Source organism: Columba livia, chromosome 5 (genome assembly GCF_036013475.1).
Source record: "Columba livia isolate bColLiv1 breed racing homer chromosome 5, bColLiv1.pat.W.v2, whole genome shotgun sequence".
NCBI lineage: Eukaryota > Metazoa > Chordata > Aves > Columbiformes > Columbidae > Columba > Columba livia.
This window is the reverse complement of record NC_088606.1, coordinates 23800553-23821242: the sequence shown is the minus strand read 5'-3', so window position 1 is coordinate 23821242 and position 20690 is coordinate 23800553. Positions and strand designations below refer to the sequence as shown.

Sequence of the window (20690 nt, the reverse complement as noted above, 5' to 3'; positions counted from 1 at the left end):
TAAAACCAGAAAAAAAGTCCCCAACCCAAACGCCTCACCTGATCACCTTGAATGGACGGGTAAATGTTTTCTTTGACAACCATGTAAAATGTATATGCTTTACATTGCAGGCCTATCAGCTGAGCTTAGCTCCCACCTGTAGCACTGGCTACTTTGTTTTTTGCTGTTCTTCAGATTTCATCAGTATGAACAGTCACTTTTGTAGCAGACTACTGTCTATATATTTATATATATATATATATATATATATATATATATATACACACAAATAACTATTATGCAATATGTATGAACAAATATTTTGTGGCTGGGAATTTCAGTACAAGGATAGGAACATGGCTTTTCACCTGTGGATCTCTGGTTCAAAATCAAGTTCTTTAATTTTGTCCTTTAAATATAGTATAATTCTTCCCTTGGGGCACAATAGGAGACTCATTGGATCAATTCTAATTACATTGCTTAGTGTTATGCACTTGAGTATGTCTGAGATGTAAACTGTAAAAGAACCAAAGGAGAACCCAGGTTAGTAGGGACGGCAGATTAGACTGAGTAGTATGCTGGGATACCTTGGGTTTTCTTTAAACCTCTCCTGTTCCTAAATTAATTGGGTTTCTACTTGTGTTATAAAACCCATCAAGATCCAAACTCAGTATGATACAATTATTAGCTACATACAAATCTGGTCATCCCACCTAGAAGAAGTGTGGAAGAAGTTCACTAGACCCTTGGTGATATCTCTGTGAAGAGACATGGAAAAGCTGGGACTCCTCGGCCTGTGAGAAGAGGTCTGGGGCAGCAAGGACTCTCAGATCCACAGTGGTCTGGAGAAGGAGGCTGTGGCCTCCAGTTCCTGGGTTATAGCCAAGAGTTGAGAGGAGAGTGGTGGATTTACTAAGTGTGTGAATGTGTGTTTAGCTGTTGAGAAGCAGGATGTAAAATAGACTGAGCAGGAGGCAGCTCTCCACTCTGGTAATGGGCAGTATGAGATGGCACTGAAGCAAGAGTCTGGTGAGAAGGAAAGGAAGGAGCATATACCAGTCCCTCTTAATGCAACAAAGGCTGATTTCAATGTGCAGGGCCTTGTGTTTTGAGTATGAAAGTACTGAAAGAGTATGTGTACTGGCTGGTGAGGCTAAAGGCATCAGTATCTAATGGGTGTCTCGGGAAAAGCCTTCAACGGGAGAATTTTCTTAGCCTAGTGTTGCATAGTCTGTTGGGGGTGAATATCTGGAGAGGAAGATGTCCCTGTGGCCTTTGGGTTTCTTAGCTTTTATGGGTGTGAAGATTAAGGGAAGTTTGTTCTTGAAGTCTGAAATCAATTGAAGCAGAGTGTGGGCTTGGTGGTGTTTTGGTGGTGTTTTCTTTTTCTTTTTTCTTTTTTTTTTGGGGGGGGTGAAAATGTGTGTTTTGCTTGTTTGTTTTTTGTGGTTTTTTTTTGTTTTGTTTGTTTTGTTTTTATTTTTTTCTTCCTCCCCTCCCACAACGTTGCTCCTTAAAATATTTTTCTAACTTCATTGCTACTACCTACCTAAATAGCAAATATTCTGCTGAACTCGACTATTGCCTCCCTCCTCTGCTCAGCTGTGCACTCTTGCCCCTATAGTACTGTTAAGTCAGGCTTTGTTTTCATCATCATGAAATAGGCTGCAGTCTTGTAGTTTAGAATCAACTAATTGTGTAGTGAATGGCAGGTATAGTTTGGTACAGTTGCAATCTTAAGCTCTCCCACTAGTAAGAGAAAGCCATGGGGAGTGGATATTTTGGGAGATATACTTTGAATTACTCTAATTCTGCTGCCTTGGATGATCAGTGTTTGTCATGGTGAAGCCGTACAGGGTTCTCTTGGGAGACATCTGACAGAAAGCCAACAGCAAACTGTAGTCCAAGACAACATACTGGCTCAGTGCTGCAGAGTAACTGTACACCTTTTATCAACATGTATTTTTTAACAGGTGACTACTTCTAGCCTGTATTTGTGAAGTAATCGGAAGACTGCAGTAGGCTGATGGATTTTCCATATCTTTTCCCCTTTTCATTTAATTTCATAGGAAATCCTACATTAGGGATTCTGTAAAAGCAGTTTACACTGATGCGAGTCTTCCCTTTAAAACTGCCTCCACACTTTACAGTACTGTTTGCAGTAGTACACATTCCACATTTTTGAAAACTGGCTGCTTTGAAAGCAGCTTTTATTTTTCTTCTTTTTCTCTCTTATTTTTTTTTTTTTTAAACAATGTTTGTAATTAAACGTAGCTATAACCTTGCATTTTTTCATAGGGCTAACATAAATATATATAAAGGCATGCGCTTTGTAGATTTTTTTCCTTTATTTAGATCTTATTAATGAAATGCATAGGGGGGTTTTCTCCTGTCAGATGCATGTCTTTTTAACTTGCCTTATTTTTTAGTTTTAAAAGCACCAGGAAAGTGGAGTAGTCCATAAAGCAAATAAATACCTGTTCTTAGCTGATCCTTATTGCTGGGCAGTACAGCATTCAAGAAGCCTGCCTGACTTTACACCTTTTGCTTCCTCTGAGCCATTCTGATGGTTTAGGTGACTGCTGGAGAAAAGTGGAGTTAAACATACCCATTTTTTCCCCTCCTGGTTGACTGCCTCTTTTTGAAGCCCCAGAGATGAGTTCTCCCTTAGGGAGGACTTGGGAAAAAAGGGGGGTTGCAGGTCTCCTGACTGAGCAGCACATCCACCGTGGGCTGTGATTCCTGTCTGAAACACGGAGTGGCCAACATAGATTCACTTGATTTGTATTTAAATGGAGAAGGTGAGTGCCTGCCTTTCCCATGTGGTATCACAGGAGGAAGGTAACCTGTGGCTGGGTATGGGAGTCCCGAGGAGGTGCCAACCACGTCAGGTCTCCACGGCTGGTGCTGAGGAGGAGCTCAGGGAACCTGTTGTGCTGTGAAAAGCTGTCTGGTGCTGGTGGAGTGAGAGAGAGGGCAGCTGGAGGTGGGTCAGTGTGAGAATGGGTGCAGGCAGGTTGCAAGAACAAACAGAGGCCATGAATGCAATTGCAAAGAGCAAATTTATTTCAGTTACCTCGCTACCGGGGGATCTCCGAAACAGCACCTAAGTTTCCAGGCAGAGGTGACACAAGCGGAGATGCAGACGCTGCAGAATTCAGCCCTGGTAGAAGATCCAGCCTGCTAATTTTGGCCGGTATGCAGGGATTCACGCAGGCGCGGTTTACCACAGTGCTTTGATCTTTGCCTGCAGGAATCTCAAGGATGTACGATAAGGTGCCTTTACGACTCTTTTCACAGGCCTGTTATCTAAACACAGAGGTTCTTCTTGTGACTTATGTGTTTTTCTACACCCCAGCTGCAGTCGCTAGAGTGTATTTACAATTCTCCTCACCATTCTTCCACTATTCCCATACAGTCAGGATTTGAGGCAGATGAAGGCCCCCTCTTGCCAGTGCTGCCCTGCCTTTCCCCTACCCGCTGAATAAACCCGTGCCTCTTTAGGGCTAAACCACCAGGAGTAATGAAAGAAAATATGCTGTGTTTTATAGGTTCATCTTCCCTTGCTTAATTTGAAATGGGACTATTAATGTCATAAAGAAAAATAGATTGCTCTTACGTTTGCTCATCTTTTGAGTGGGTCGAGCACTTTACAATCACTAATTAAACTTTACAATGTGGCTGCTGTAGTCCTAGCTATATCCCCTGAACTAGCACTTTGCCTAAGGCCACAGGTCATGAGCCTTCTTTTGACTCATAGGTGTACCCTGACCATTAGAATGTGAACGTCATTGTATGGGGAACTACTGAGCAGCAAAATATTGGCAGCTGATAACTAGGTACTACAGATAAAATGAGTTAAATTAACGTGTGGTGAAGTTACATGAGGGAGAAGTTTGGCCTAGAATCTGGCAACTGGCAGGTTGCAGGAACCATCTGTTTCCCCTGGTATCAAGTAATCGTTTTCCATAGTTACGTCTGAATCTCAGTTACTCAACACTATTTGGAAACAGAAGTTCTGCCAGGTTATTATGTAGCAACTAATGCTTCAGGTATCTTCCTTTTAACTGTTGTTTAGAAAAGCTTTTCCTTCTGTTTCTTCCAGAGTTATTTTTGTACTCATGACAGGTGTGGGGTGGAGGACTAGAGTGCTCAGTCTACCCAGGAATGAGCGCGCTCATTGGTGAATTTTTTTTTTCCACCCACATATTTTAGCTATATCCCAGGCAGTGTTTCCTTATGTATAGAGAGTTTTATTGTTTGTTCTTTGCTTGCTTTCCCTGCTGGACAGTAGAAGAATCATTGTTGCTCCTGGTGAGGGGGTTTGTGGTGTTTAATTTAGAAACTGGGTCTAATCCTGCAGCATTTCTCATTGGCTTCCAGTTTGCTATCAGATAGCAAAAGCTTTATGTGGAAGAAGGGAATGAAAATTGATGCCAAAGAGGAGTGAGACCCATCGCTGCTTTGTCACCAATCTCTGCAGCTGTGCAGAACTTCCCAGCCAGGTGCTAAGCAGAGCGCAGGGCTTGGAATAAAGGGGAAAAAATGGGTGCTGTTAGCAAGAACTGCTCATAATGTTTTTATCAAAACAATAGCTTTTCAGATGGTGAAAACAATGTTAGCAGAAAGGATACATTATTCAGAATGTTCAGATTTTTTGTTGAAAGGTAGGGAAATACATTTAAAATTGATTTGAAATGAAAAGTTATGCAATTGCTGGGAATGAAGCTATTTATATAGCAGTCTCAGTTTTCCCACTTTTCCTGTTCTCTGCACCTTTCCCAGAAGAAATAAAAAGAAACAGCAAACAATGACTGGAAGGTACTAAACCAAAGCCAGGTAAATTAGAACGTTTTCTTTTTTAACTAAAAAGAGAAAACTCAGTGAAAGTACCTCAATACCATAAATGTTTTTTTCATTTTCACTAGTGGCTTTCATAGCAAACAATTGTCCTTTGTCAACTGTATTACTAACTGTATGGAGATTCATATTTAGTATGGCAAAGCACAATGTCCTGTGCAGACACTGTACAGAGATATTCCCTGACCCACTATTGCATCTGTAGCCTGAGAGATTCTGTCCTAGGCAGTTGCAGGAATTCAAGTCTTTTCCTCTCTCTCACTTTATTCTTCTTTCCCCGCTCCCTTTTCTGTCTTTCTATCCTTCTGTCTTTCTGTCTTTCTTTCTGTCTTTCCTATTCTTAAAATATGTGAGTTTGATTCCTGACTTGAGCAGGTTGAGTTGGGATTTTGAATTCACAGCCCAGTCACTCAGAATGTCAATTGTCTTCCAGGGCACTGCACTGTGAGTCCCAAGGCTGGAAGCTCTTTAAAAGACCATCTGACTTTTAAAGGAACATTTGCAGAAGAATATATATCTTTTAGGTCTTTCTAAATCTACCAAGTATGATTGATTTATCAATATGTAACAACTAATGCTTAAATAGACATCTTCAATGGTGTTATAGTGCTCCATTAGAAAACCTGAAATAATTTCTAAAAGTGTTAATTTCCAAAATGCTGCTAGATAGCCTTTTTTTTCTTTCTCTCTTTTTTTTTTTTTTTTTTTTTTTTTTAATTTAATTTATTTTTTTTTTTTTCCCACCCCGGGCTCATGTGGGGTACTAAGCTGATAGGCTTTGCTTCTTGGGTCTGTGGCCCTGGCCTGGTGCTGCCCCATTTGGGGTTTTCAGCAATGAGATTTGATAGAGAGAGAGAACAGAAGAGTGCTGGTGCGGTGCCCCCCAGTCTGTTCCTTAGGTGGTAGAGGGTTATTCCCTGTTATGCTATTTTCTAGTGGTTTTATCCAGCCTCATTTTAAAACATATCAGACAATTGTGCTCTCCACCCCATCTTTCTGCAGTCATGCCCAAGCACTTCTGTCAGCCCAGGATGTGCCCTCTGGACTTCTTGTTCTAGCCAATGTCTGCCTCTTCGTCACCCTACCTGTGTAAGGATTCCTCTTACACCTTGCTTCATGTACTCATTCTCTGCCTTTTTGACTACTTGTGTTTTATTTACTCTGAGAAATGTCATTACCTCATCATTAGGTGGTTTCACTGAAGCAAACAGATGAATTCTTTATACTTGAATTTTGTACATATCCTTTTGTTTTGCACATCTTAATGTTTGTTTCTATATTTCACAGTAGCAAGTCTCTGAGGAAAAGGCATAACTACAGAGAAAGCTTATAGGGCAAAGTAGTGTGAAACACAGAAATGCAATCCAGGAATATGTACGTGAATTACAAAGCAATAACCAAACCCCTGTCTTGTGCGTAGCTCCTTCCTCTCTCTCGGTTCTTGGGCTCTTAAGCCTAAATTGGTCTCATCAGCAGCCTTCCTTTCAAAAAAGATACTGCTGTTTCTGCCTTGAGGGTCCCTAGGGCTTGATGGCCCAGATAGTCTTTACCAGGACTGTCTCCATCCCTGACTGTGAGGCTGCTGTGGCAGCAGAGAGGCCAGTTGGTTGTTGCAGCCCTGCCAGCAGGCTGGCTGGGACAGGCAGGGAGCGCTTGATGACAGGTCACCAGGTTGTGCTACAGGCACAGGCCAGGCTGAAGTGGCTGCTCACGAGTACGGCATGCCTAGCTGGTTAGTTTAGAAACTGGCCCCTATTGTGCAAAGCTACAAGCCATTTCCTTGATGATCTGGAAAGTTTTCAATATCCTGAGCCATTTAATGTATTATCCTTTTCCAGCCAAGACACCAACGCTTAAAGATTTTTGCTAGCAGTCTGCCTTGGCAAAGATTTCCACTTCCATTCCGCAGCGTGCCAGAATTGAGAAACCTATCTATGCATAACTTCTTGTCACATTCCCCCAGTAACCCTTAGGTAGAAGTGGGGAGGAGAACAGGGGGGATTTCAGCAGGAATTTTGTGTATCAGAAGATGAAAAAAGCAGAGAGCTATGGGAATGCAGTGATTTCCCATGGCAAGGGATTCCCAGCCTGCTGTTGTGCATGTACCCACAAAAGTCAACACTTTTCTGGAGCTAGTGGTAAGGGAGGAATGTGATTCGGAAAGCAGACACCTGATCTCACAGTAGCTGCAAGCTTTTAAACTCTTTTCTTCCTCACGCTGGTCAGCTTTGGTCACTGTGAGATCTGTGTGAATGTGGATCTCTCACACTTAGTTCCCATGTTTAACTGGGCTCCCTGCAGGGCATTCCCATTTGGTCCGTAAAGAGAGCATCAGCTATGTAAGGAGCTTAGGAACTAAGCTGAGCGCTCCCTGCACTGTAGACAGCTGATCACACCTGTTTGCTACGTTTGGGTGTTCGTGTTTGCTTTCTGGGAAGCTGAGTAGAAACTTTTGCATGAGATAATGAAGTTGCAAAAAGCCAAGTGTGTCCACTGTAAGTTTCCAGATGTCCACAGGCCCCTTATTTCCATTTTAAGGGAATGACCTAAATGAATTACTGGCCATACTAGTGACAGGGAAGTCTGGCCAGGTGCAATATCCCCCTCTATGAATGTTATGTTTTTAGTAAAATAACCAAACTGATTGTATCTGTGTCTCTCCTCCCCATAATACACTATCACAACATTTGAAAACATGCAGACTTCTCTGACTTACTGGAAATTAGGTTCAAGAGTGTAAAAATGTATTGAACAAAGTGCAAATTGACTGTGACCTGTAAGTGAAGGAAAGAATGAGTTTAACTTTTGTTCTTATTCTAGCCTTTTTGATACTCCTCTTATATGTTTTTTGTTTGTTTTGTTTGGTTTGTGCTTTTTATTTTTTTTTTAAGGAATGACTATATGCCAGCTGGAGTGTAGAGGCATCTTAGTGCTAGCTCAAATACAGAAAATCACAATTATTGACGTGTACGTGATCAGTACCTTGGAGATCTGTTCTTGACTTTTGCGCTAGATTCTGTCAGAAAAAAAAAGACTGCTCTTGCTCATCAAGAACTCAAAAACCACATACAAAAGGAATAAGCAGATGGATAGACAGACAGATAGGAAGAGCAAGGCGTAGTTGGTTGGTGTGCCAGGCGTTATTTTTATTTTGTCACTGCTTTTATGCTCTGTACTCTTTCCTAATGCTAAGTAACTGATAATACAATGCAACAGTGACTTTTCTTCTTCTTGCTTCAAAGCTGGGAGCCCCCCCTACTCCAACTGTGTCTCTCGTCTGAGGCATCTCTTATACAAGCCTGTGCAGCATCAAATACATTTTTGGAGAAAAGTAAACCCATCCTAGACTGTTAGCCTTAGGAAAATCTTCTCGGAAGCAGCCTCATTTTCAGGCATTGATGACATGCTCAAACTCCAATTTTCAGAAATGATGAGCACATTTTTGAAAGAGTTGATTTTTATTAAAAGAAAATCCAAGTGTCAAATGCAGGACCTGGAGGAAGTTTTGCCGTTTATCAATAACGCCAGCACTGCAAATTCATAGAATTCCCTGCTTAACACTCCATGCTGTGATGTGTGTGGCATCTGGCTTTGCATTTGATATATTAGGATCTGGAAGAATAAAAAATGCTACAGGTCTGTCCAGGCTTCTTGGTGGCAGAAAAGAAGAGAATGCAGGGGATGGAGGCAGACCAACTACAGGAGCAAAATAAATAATAATGATTCAGAGGCCTCCAATTGTTGAACTTCAAAGTCTTTAGAAAAGCAGGTATTCTTTGTTCTCCTTTAATGACAGTGGAATTGAGGGAAGGCCGGTGTTCCCAGTGCAGCTGCCATGGGAATTACAATAAAGGCTGTTGAGTTTTGCAGAAATTGCTCTCCTGGTTAGTACCAGCTTGGGGATGGGGGAGTCTGGTTTCTTCTACGTGGCAGTACAGAGCAATAACTGCTCAGCTGCTGCCAACACTTCCTTTTAGCTAGTCCTTGTTAGTGGAGAGTTTGTGGTAATGGGAGTAATTAACACACTGGGAGTCATTTCTGTGTCCTGGAAGGGAACAGAAAGCCATCAGAGCAGCCCCAGACATGATTGCTCTGCAGGGTTATTTTCTCTCACTCTTTCTTTCTTTTCCATTGTGCTTGGGTTTTGATTTTTCTTCTTTGTGTTAAGAAAGCTGGAGAGCTGAAGTGATCTGTAAATTGCATTCATGCTGAGCTTGGGCTAGGCAGGCTAGTTAAAGGTCACTCTGGTGGACTACATGGCCTCCTCTGGTGGGATGGGGAGAGTATTTAAGAAGGGAGTCTCACTGTCCCTTGTGGTGCTTTTAACCCTTCTTCTTCCGGTGTAGATTTGAAGAGTTCTGGTTCTGAATTAAGTTTGTTTAAATAGGCCCAGCAGGTGAGAACCTTGAAGAGTGATTATTGTAAAGTATTAACTCTTCAGCAGCCAGATGGCTTCCCAGCCTGGTGGCTCTGAAGTGTGAGGCTGTGCTGCCATGCTCCCATGCTTGTTGTTGAACTGAGCACATTACTAGCTTGCTCATGTTCTTTCTAAGGTGGCTGTGGCATTGCAGCTGTGTCTCTTGTGAGTGCCTGTGAGCTCAGCTCCCCCATGCACAGGTACATAGTTTGAGTGTTACACAGTGCTTCTGGAGGTGAGCTGCAAACTAGACTTTTCATAAGCAGTTATTCTTGCCCTCCCCAGATGAGGATGGAGGACAGGGAAAAGAAGAGCAATGGGCTTAACTTGTGTGATTTCAAACCACGTGCCCAAGTACCAGGAAACCAACCAACAACCTACCTACAGATCATGACTGACAATGTATGCATGTGCACGTGTATATCCTCATCCTCTATACAGGAGCAAAGACAAGGAAATTTTAACTTTTTGGTTTATTTTTTTTGTAATTTCTTTTTCTCTTAAGAGGATACTCTTGGATTGCAACCCTTGATCTCCCTGAACAGTTGTGTCTCCTTTTCTTGCTTTTTGCTTTGATACAGTTTTTGCTGCTGCCTCCTAGGGATCTCTGTGCTGAATTCAGATAAGGAGAACTGAGCAACTCCATATCCACTTTCAGGAATGGAAAAGCTAAACTTGCATGATATATCAGTGGTAGGTGGAACCAATGAACATAGGAGACCATGTCTTCTCCTCAAGCTTGGGGCAGGGCAAAGCCATGTGAAGTTCTCCCAATGATCTTAGAGACTGTCATGAATACTATAGCACTGGAAACTGTCCAGAAGAGGTCACCAAGTTCTATGTGTTACCCTCAGTCCTCAATTTAAGATACTTGCCTTCATGTCGACATGTATCTCTATATCCAAGAAAAAGCCCTAAATCTCTGTTTCCTCTTCCATTTCTCTCCCTGCAGCCAGTCACATAAGATGCTGCACCCCGTGAAGTTCTGCCAACTTCAACATGAGCTGGGAGTGTTCAGTTCCTTTTTTTCCCCCAGCGAACGTAGCAATTCACAGTTTTTCTATCTGCATTTTTCAATGGAAGGGGATTTTTTATTATGTTTCCCCCACTTCTTTTTTAGCCACAGTTCAGCTGGGGACAGACCAGGCAGAAAGATTTCTGCTTAAGAGATAGAAGTCTCTATCGAGACCCACACTCAAGGCATGAGCCAAAAGGAACCCATTGCTCACTAGAGAACTGGATGGGTGAAGACAGGCTGCATAAATACTATTAATTCCCTACTTCTCTGCTGCTGGCAAACTATCTTTTGATATCAGTTATTGACTGAATACAACTGGATCATTTTGAGCAGCATATGTCATAAAGCTGTGATTTGGGCCAACTGCAGGAACACACAGGGAAACAGAGCCAAGTCAGGACACTGTTTACTCCTTCCTAAAACTCCTCTGCTTCAACAGGGCCTGAGGAATAAAGCAAGTCACAGGATTTTTTTTTTTTTTTATAGTGAAGACAAGGACAAGGGTGGGCTCATATAGAGTGTAAATACATGGATCTTAGGTCACCTACTGTATTTTTCCCTCCACACAAAGTATGGCATAATGCATACTTCAGTTATGGAAGGAGATGGCAGACCAGGGGGACTTGTAAACCCCTCCGACCAGTGTGTTCAGTGGGATTTTGTCTGACATCCACAAGTAGAATAACAGGACTTACACATGCCTGCACTAGGCTGCAGTGGCAGGGGGTTGTGTGGGAAGCGCAGGGCAACAAAGATGATGAAGGGAGTGGAGCACCTCCCTTATGAGGAAAGGCTGAGGGCGCTGGGTCTCTTTAGCTTGGAGAAGAGAAGACTGAGGGGTGACCTTATTAATCTTTACAAATATATAAAGGGTGAGTGTCAGGAGGATGGAGCCAGGCTCTTCTTGGTGACAACCCATGGTAGGACAAGGGGTAATGGGTTCAAACTGGAACACAAAAGGTTCCACTTGAATTTGAGAAGAAACTTCTTCTCAGTGAGGGTAACAGAGCACTGGAACAGGCTGCCCAGGGGGGTTGTGGAGTCTCCTACTCTGGAGACATTCAAAACCCACCTGGACACATTCCTGTGTAACCTCATCTAAGTGTTCCTGCTCCAGCAGGGGGATTGGACTAGGCGATCTTTTGAGGTCCCTTCCAATCCATAATATTCTGTGATTCTGTGAAGCCAGCCTGTCCTTGACTTCTTCTAGCTCTGTTATTCCTTCTGCACTAGGAATTGCTGAAAATTACACTTTCAAATACAAAAAAGTCTATCCCCAAAGCAATTAGGAGCTGTAGAGGGAGTCAGTAGAGGAGGGAGGGCAGACAAACCTGTCTCCTGCAACCTTTCCATGCAGTTGGATAAATAAACTGCGGAGCAGCGCTGTGCCCAGCTTCTTACCCTGTTTCCTAAGCAGGTGTGTTGTGAGACATTTGCAACAACATTAACCCCACATACAGAGTGTGCCAGTCAGTAATTATGGAAATTAGTTAGCAATTAGATAATGTCACTCACTCTCTGCATACAGCTGATAAGCAGTTGAAAACCACTCCAAAGAGATGGGGAGAACCTCTCTGTGGGCTGCTGCGCAGATGGCTCTGACCTCCTTGGCATTAATAGGCTGCCCTCAAATTTGGGGGGGTGTGTGGTGTTTGGGAAGCACTTGCCCACAGCACTGTGGTGGGGCTGCCTCGCTTCCTTAGCTGGAAAGTTGTGCAGCTTTATCAGCCCTGCAAGTGGGACATTTCAGAAGAGTGAGTGGGTGTGTTTCCTGCAGTGGGTTTGTGTGTGCAGGGTGCAGGTTCCTCCCTGGCTCAGCTCTCTGACCGGCCAGGCAGGCGGTGCCGGCTGCTGGGCTGCAGTGGAGAAAACTTGCTGGGTCCCTCATTCCTTCACAGTAGCAGGCATTTAAAATGCTCTGCAAAGACCTCGCCTAGTGGTTTGTTAAAGGGCTGATCGCATCAGACTGGCTCTATTGTTTTTTGCTGCTAGATCACATTAAGCCAAAAATATAACACAGAAAATATTTGTTACGTTGCTTTTCTGTGTGAGCAATAGGTGGAATTGGAACAGGGTTGTTGCTAATTCGTGACTGGAAGAGGCGGTGTCCATCATTAAGTCATTTTTTTGTCAGGTGCGTTCATGCTGTGACAGCATTTGAGGTTTCTCAGAGATAAAAAATATAAAGAAAATATGATGGGACTGCATAGTTATTGTCCCAAACTGTAATGCATTGCTATGGTAGCAGTGTGCTGTATGAGGCTGTTAGGGTAGTACTTATGCTAAAAATAAAATGGTAAGAGCAGAAAATTATTCGTTCTTGGTGTGTCTTGGAGGATCATTGCGGGAAATGGGTGAGGCACAGATTTATTATGTCAGGATTTAGTCTCTCAGGGTTGGGATTCAGATCCTGGCCACTGTTAGAAAGGACACTGGGTCTTCTGAATTTTACTTTAAGACCCTGCTACTGTGTGGTGAGGTTTGCTCTCACAGGCTGAACTGTGGGAGACACAGAACTGGAATCGCAGGAAGCACCATGGGTCAGGACAGATGAGTGCTGACAGAGCTCTGGAGGAGCCTCAGATGTCCCCAGCCTGCTAGAAGCTGGGTGCAGGCTGCCTTCCCAAAACCTGAGCTGCAGTGTCTAAAAGGGAATGAAGCACCCAGGAGTGACACCTATATTTCATGGTTTTTGTGTCTTCTCCCTCTTCTGAAACAGAACTGATGCTGTCTTCTTTTAAAACAGCTAGAAAGGGATTACCTTGGCATTCCTCATCCAAAACAGGTAGAGAGGGATTGCCTTGGCTTCCCTCAGTCAACAATGCTATTCATGTTTAGCCATTTCTGCCTGGTTTGCTTTGTTGACTGTGGCTTTTGTCCTCTTCTGATGAACATGTATCAATGTTACAGAAATCTGTACTATGGTGGTCACCTACTTCCTTTACTGTGCCTTTGAAATATCTTGAGGATGGAATAGACCCATGGAGACTGAGATTTCTTTGTGTGTGTAAAACAGGGTTTCAGCAGTGTAGGGTTGGGAGAGACTGGTGGGCTTTTTGGACAGGTGCTTGGGCGAACGTGGGCATATACATCTCATCTGTGGTTATCTATAGAGTGTTCACACCTGCTGCTGTGATTTGCAGCATCTTTCACTGGTTCTCAGAGTTGGTGTTCTCAAACAGGGAGAGAAGAGTAGTAAGACTGAGGACTGTTTCCGATGCAGATGATGCAACCCACCCTGCCCAGGAGAACTGAAAGCTGTGTTGAGAGCCCCTCAGCAGTGGGGTCTTGGTGTGTGGTTGGTGCCACATCAGGCTTGCCTCCCACCCCAACTCAGGCTGAGTGCAGAGCTGGCTGATGGAGCAGGGAATTTTACTATGGTAGTGGTAAATGTTCCAGGGAACTGTGAGCTGCAGGCTAATTTACACACACTATTATATTCCTATTCCCATCCCATCAATAATTTCAGGCTTGGGTCATCACTTTCTCTCTTCCCTCCCTCTCACTCTATTCTCCTTCTCTATAAATCATGGACTATTTTAGTGGGGCCACTAGGGAGCACAGAGGAGAAAGGTAAATGGACAAGAGCCACATAAGACTTGTTTTTCCCCAGTTGATTTTCAAAGCCACCCCTGACCCCATTAGCTGAGCCAACATCATGATTATTAGGAAAAAAGATTGAGTATTTGGATCTGTGTTGTGGTTTTGATTTTGGTTTTGTTTTTTTTTTTTTTGCCTTTTTTTTTGTTGTTGTTGTTTGTTTGTTTGTTTGTTTGTTTTTTGGGGGGGGGCGGGGAATGTGTTTGTTTTATTGTTTTGTTTTACCTTTAATTTTACACCTCTCCTAACACTTCCTTTTTCCTCCTTCCATTCTCCTGAGCCAAGCTGTTAACAATTAAAAGGAATTATCTTCCCTCTGGTTTTGACTTGATTTTTATTTGTGTTTATAGCAGTTTAGCTAACAAGCTCCACTGAGGCAGCTGCAGGGAGCAGGCCTGGTTTCCACTGGGCACTGAAAGCTTACATTCCACTCTAACTTGCAGCTTTTCCGATTTTGTTTTCTAAGGGACTTGGTTTTTGTGCTGGCTAAATATGCCAGACTGTCAGCCCTGGAGACTGGTGGCTTCTGCAGGTCCCTGGGGCAGGCAAGGCAGTGGTGGTGACTATGTGAGGTGTCACCTCCATTGCCAGGTGATTCTTGTCTGGCTCAACCTCTGCCCTACCTAAACAGAAACTTTTCTGCACTGCCCATTTCTGCAGTGTCTCTGGGCCTCCTCCTTTGGAGCAAGGTGGGTGTGGGGGTTGAAAGGCATCTTATATGAGCTCCAGCAACTCTCATTGTCCACAGCACAAAACTTTTTTTCCAAATACTGTCTCTCAATATTTGTGATCCAGTTTGTGAAATCTGCATTCATGTTGGCTTCTGGGAAGATGGAAGTCTTGATTCTTATCACCTCCTTTCCCACTTCGTGTCTGTGCTAGTTTTAGCCATTCCCAGAGCTGTTCTTGTGCCCAACCCATCTCTGTGAGCAAGTGCCTGTGTTAATGGACAACTTCCTTTCTTTTTAATCATGATTTTCAAAGAATGAGCCTAGCTTTGTGCTGTTTTGTAATCTTAAAACATCCTCCTGCCCCAGACATACAATCACCCACATGCAGATCAGCAGAAGTGAATTAAATTCCAGTGTTAACAGGTGTAGTTCCTGCTCACTGAAGGCAGTTGGAATGGCTCGCTGTTAGCTAGGGGTGAATTTGGCCTTTTTGCCAAACCACTAGACAAGGGTACATTGTTAGGTGCTTAGACAGCTGTTATGATCTAAGCTACAAGTTTCCTATCATCTAAGCTACAGGCTGCCATATGTAATTTGCATAGCACCTCTTCCCAAGTTGCACAGGTCTCTCAAGTTTGCAAGACATGTAAAGTAAAGACAGCTATTGCATGCCAGGCTGACAGCACAGTTGTCTTCTCTAATGCTTGTTTGGTATGCCAGGAAGCATAATGAGAGCAGTGGAATGGGAAGTTTGGATAATGTCTTCTCCTGCCCTGTATCAACTCTTTTACTCTAAGGAACTCTGGTCTTTGCCATAAGCATTTTCATTGTCAGATAATTGTTACTGGGGAAGCTCCAGCCCCATTTCTCTCTGTAAAGTGGATGAGATTGCATCCATCAAAGGAGTTAAATAATTTTGTGTATTTTTACATTGCTTAGTGTTGTGGTGTGCAGATCACTTGGTGAGTTCTCTATTTGGTCCTCTTGGTTTTGAGAACATCGATGTCCTTGCTGCTTTGGAGGACTGTATAGCCAACTGCAGGCATGAGGAAGTGGCCAGTGTAAATGAGTTACTGGGCAAGACATTGATAAGCTTCACGGTAAAGATCTGGTGAATAGTAGGACTAACTTTTTCCTTTCTTCTCTTGACCCCACAGGTCCTGCAAGCTCTGTGAGTGCCAAGCAGTGAATTATGGGCTGGGTAACCACCAGTGCATCATGAAGATTGACTTTATTTTTGCCCTCCCGAGGATCACGTGCTTTATGAATTCACTCTCTCCTCCATCTCATTGCCACTTCTGTCAATATTGTCATCACTGCTAGGAAACCAGAATCTGAGACTTGGACTTCAGCTCTGCCTTTCCTTGCTCCCTGGAACAACCAGTGTCAGCTGTATGTCCTACTAAACAAACCACTGTGGGTTATTCTGCCCTTCACAAAAGTACACTGTCTGGAGAAGTTACTTCATACACCCTGTAATTCTGAGATAAAAGCTTCTGGATCCTGAAGGATAATTGAGATCTTTCTCTGGGGAGAAGACATTTCCTCTTCATCACGTGTACTTGCTATCTCTTTTTCCACTTACTCTTCATCTCTCTTTGTCACTTTCTGTGCTTTCCTCTTCCTGTTGGATTTAACATTTGGCATTGACTGCTGAGGTTCTCCTCCCAGTAGTGTGGCATTTGTTTTTCTCCTAGGGAGGAGCAGATTCTTAAACAATGGGCTTCACTCTGCACTCCATCTACTTCACCTTGAAGGTGAGTTTGCTGCTGGGCTCCTTGCTGGGTCTCTGTTTGGGTCTGGAGTTCATGGGCATCCCCAACCAGTGGGCCCGCTACCTCCGCTGGGATGCCAGCACTAGGAGCGAACTCAGCTTCCAGTTCAAGACCAATGTCTCTGCTGGGCTTCTCCTCTACTTTGATGATGGTGGTGTCTGTGACTTCCTCTGTCTGTCCCTTGTTGATGGGCGCATCCAACTCCAGTTCAGTGTGGACTGTGCGGAGACTACGGTTATCACAGACAAGCAGGTCAATGACAGCAACTGGCACTTCCTGATGGTCAGCCGCAATCACCTTCGGACGGTGCTAGTGCTGGATGGTGAAGCCAAGCCGGGCGAGGTGCGTCCGCAACGCCAGTATATGAATATCGTCAGTGACCTTTTTGTTGGTGGAGTCCCGCTGGACATCCGTCCTGCTGCCTTGACCCTTGATGGTGTTCTGAGTCAGCCTCCATTTCAAGGATTTATCCTGGATCTGAAATATGGCAACTCTGAGCCGCAACTCCTGGGCAGTCAAGGGGTCCGACTGGAAATGGAAGGGCTCTGTGCAGAAAACCCCTGCGAAAACGGTGGCACTTGCTTCCTTCTGGACGGCGAACCACACTGCGACTGCTCAGCCACTGGATATGCTGGCAAGCTATGTTCTGAAGGTAAGAGAATACTTCCCTGCTTCCCATTGATCTTTACAAATCCAAAGAGTTGATTTGTCGCTTAGCAGAGCTATGACTGAGGTCTTATCCTTGCTAGTGGCTATCAGAGGAACTAAAGTTCCACCATTCTTTTTCCAGCTTGAAGTAATGAAATGGGAGCAGGTAGAGAACATGAGCAATTGCAAAAAGTCCTTTCTGAAAGGAGGCTACATTTGTACTATGAGCAGATTTTCATCAGCAACTTACTAACAAGGGTTGAGAACATAAATTGGTAAAACCAGAAGTAGCTGGTGTTGGTAAAAGCAGTGGTAAGAAGTTCTTAGCTATCTGGGTGAATTCCACTACCCTCTGCCTCTGAGACCTGAGTGAAGTGTTGGTAAATGGGAGCTTCGTGTGTAACATTGCGGAAGTTTGGCCATCTTTGGTGATAGCTGTTACTAGTCTGTGGAAGTCCCATGCTCCCCTCAGTTGGTTGCATGCTAATCACTGAGTGACACCTTGATTGTTTTAACATCCTTGATTAATTTGCTTTGGGACCTGCTGAGCAATCATTGTTAGTGTTGCAAAGGGAAGAGGGATTTGACCGTTTCCACGTTGTTTTATACTCTCTTTTAAAATTTGAGTTCAGAAGTTTCAAGTCATGCAAACCACATGATGAAGAGTATTTCAGGAGTTTTTTCCTTGATCTTGAGCAGTGTGATGATAATTAACTCCGTATATGCAAGAGACTTACTTAAGTCAACTGGAAATCCCAGTGTGAACTTGAGAATCTCATTACAGCATTTTTTATTACATTTGGGTTTAAACACAAGAGTTTGAGCAAAAGATGAAACCTGGGCAAGAAGTGTCCAATCTCAAGGAAAAAAACACTCCTCGAATTTTGTCAAAATTGAAATACTTGTGTTAATATCTTACTTATCACAACTAACATATTTTACTACTTTTGGCAAGAAAAATAGGTCAACCAGAACTTACTAAGTAGAATGTGAGAAGTGCTGAAAATTAAGTCTCTATACAGTTGGTATGTAAGCAAAAAACCCTACAGAAATACTATGTAAATACAACTCTGCATTGACAGTATAGATAGCAAAGTAAACATGTTTTTATAGGAAGGAGAAATTTGGAAAATAAACACGACATCCATATGTGCATTAATTTTAAGGTATTATTAATGATAACAAAAAATTTGGCTTTATATCTGGACATTACAGTCCAGTACGTAATGTTAAGATAGGAAATGTGAGCCTGTGAAGTGCTGAACACCACAGTTCCTCCTACCTATTGCTCAGCACCCATCACGTCCAAACCAATAATGAGCCAGAACTACTTTTTGTGCTTGAACCATGAATTATGTGGAGCTCAAGAGACTGCTGGGTGTGACCAAGCACTTCAATAGCTGGGCTGCGGGGCCCAATCCTCATACACTTACAAAACAAACACCTCATGACCAAATGCCAGTTGTGGGTGATGAAAGATTGCAAGAGCCACACAGGCATGTGGACCCTGAAGCGCAAAGATACAAGCCTCTTCCTACTGCTGGGCTAATGGATCCAGACTCTTCAAGATATCAACATGGTTTTGAGTGAACATCTTGAGAAACTACTGTAAGTGAACAAGGCTTCTATGTGTTTGTGGGGCAATTGTGGGAGCTCTAACCAAGGCCTGGATGGTGGAATTTCTGCATTTCCTGGGTGGGTGGACCAAGATGAGATACATCTTCTGGTGAAGCCAGGGATATTTCTGTGGTAGGCATCATGGATCAAGCAGTGCTATTGTTTCTTTTGAAGCCATGCGTCACCATTGCTGTTTGTTTCCTATAGTGATTCATCAGTTTCCAACCCAACCTTCTATTAAGGGTGAGCAAAGAAGTTTGTCACGATGTACCTTTTTTACTAAACATTTTTAACTCACTGTTACCTGTGGTCTGTTCAATCACACATGAGATGCTGTGCAGAAAACTTTTCCAATGCAACAAATGTACAGATTTCCACAAAGTTGCTACCGTGTCTGGTTCTTCAGTTTTCTCTTGTATTACTTTCTGGTGTATGTTTGATTTCTGTCAGAATTTTAAAATCAGCCTTGTTTTTTGCCTCCTTTATGCTGCAGCCGTGGTGATTTCTGTGTGTTAAATGCTGTCACCCAAAAATGGTACAGATTATGTACAGATTGCGAGAAGAAGGGTAAAAACAGAAGAAAAGCTGTTTAGTAAGTGTAAACAAGCAGACAAAGAAAAATGTCAAGGAAACAAAACACGAACCAGGTTAAGTATAGCTACCTTTTTATCTGACCTTAAAAAACTTATTAAACTCCAGAGATGCTCTCTTTCAATTCTGTGAGTGTGAGAGAACGTCCACTGATGAGCAGTAAGATGTGATAGGAGCGGCTGGCCTGGATGAGGCTTTTCCTGCTTGTGGCTTGACTGACTGCTAACCAACTTGTATTTTCTTTGTTTGCTTTTTTCCAATAAATTTAAATGTTTATTGTCAGAACTGTTCCCTTTTGTTGTTGCGTTTTGTGTTTTTTTTTTTTTTTTCTTTGTCCTTTCTCTGGATATTTGCAGAATAACATGGTTATTTTATTCCCAGTCTCGTTTCTTGAAAAAGACATGCTCTTTCAACTGGATATCAACAACTCCCTTTTGGGAAGGATCCTTAACTCCATTACAGCATTTACTAGTCTGCGTGTGTATTTTCATTTTGTCACCAGAGTTGGCTCTTTTACTGGGAACTGATGGGATCCAATCAATAACAACCTCTGTTTGAACAGCTAAATGCAATATGTATCTTTTTAATAATGAGTTCTCTTGACAGTGTCCAGGCCATTACTTGGCTATTGACTGATGCCTATGTCTGCAGATGGTAAAACCACAACAAACTCATTTATTCTGTGGCCAGAGATATAAGAAATAAACAGAGTGGAACCTGCTGAGCCTGCCCTGTGATGACATGAAGCTCCATTTACAGTATTAGGGATTACTGTAACACAAAGTGTGGTTCCAGTTATGGTGAACCACAGCAGAGAACAACCATTCCATACTGAGACAAAACTCTAAATTCTGTCCAGAATGTGCCCTGATGTGCAGAAAGACTTTTGGCACTTACCATGCACTTGGAGTTAGCAGGGTTGTGTATATCATGGTAGCTACGTGCCCAGATGGCCAGCTGAGCTGGTCATTGCTGGACAACGAGAAGTACAATTTCTGTGTCTGAGTGAATACAGTGGGAGTGCAAATGTGTGCACACTTTGGAAGGTTTGGCCGTTTTGAATAAAATGTGATACTGTTTTTATTGCAATTGGAGTTCATTGAATCTGACAGCTCTGTAGGGTACAAAGGATGGCTGATTTGAGTAGCAATTAATTTGTATGTTTCAGGGCAATGGTGGCATTAGACAAGAAAGCTGAACTCAGACACACCTTCCCCTCTAATAAACCTCATCCGTCTCTGTGAGATCAGGCTGCTGCCAAGAGAACAAGGTTCGTGTAGAATTTGAGCAGCACAGATACGTCCATGTCACTGGAAAAAAAAAAAAAAACACAAAACAAACCACCAAAAAAACAACCAAAACCTTCCCCATATAGATTTTACAAGCAGTGCTGCTGTAGCAGCCAGATGAGCATGTTCATATCTGCTCATTCAGGATCACGCTGTCTTCCTTAGTCTGCAAGAAATTCTCTCTTGCTCCAACACTGCGGTGTAGAGAGTTCACTGATGTGGACA

The 20690-nt window shown here is 43.0% G+C and overlaps 1 protein-coding gene across 23 annotated transcripts in view; it reads left to right on the top strand.

The window, feature by feature from the left end:
• NRXN3 (neurexin 3) overlaps positions 1-20690 on the top strand; it is a 1033016-nt gene that overhangs the window by 34841 nt on the left and 977485 nt on the right. For all 23 annotated transcript variants that reach the window (XM_065063789.1, XM_065063787.1, XM_065063790.1 and 20 more), the window contains exon 2: positions 15703-16972. In XM_065063789.1, the coding sequence (XP_064919861.1) occupies positions 16264-16972 (709 nt within the window). In that variant the 5' untranslated portion in view covers positions 15703-16263. The remainder of the gene's footprint in view (positions 1-15702; positions 16973-20690) is intronic.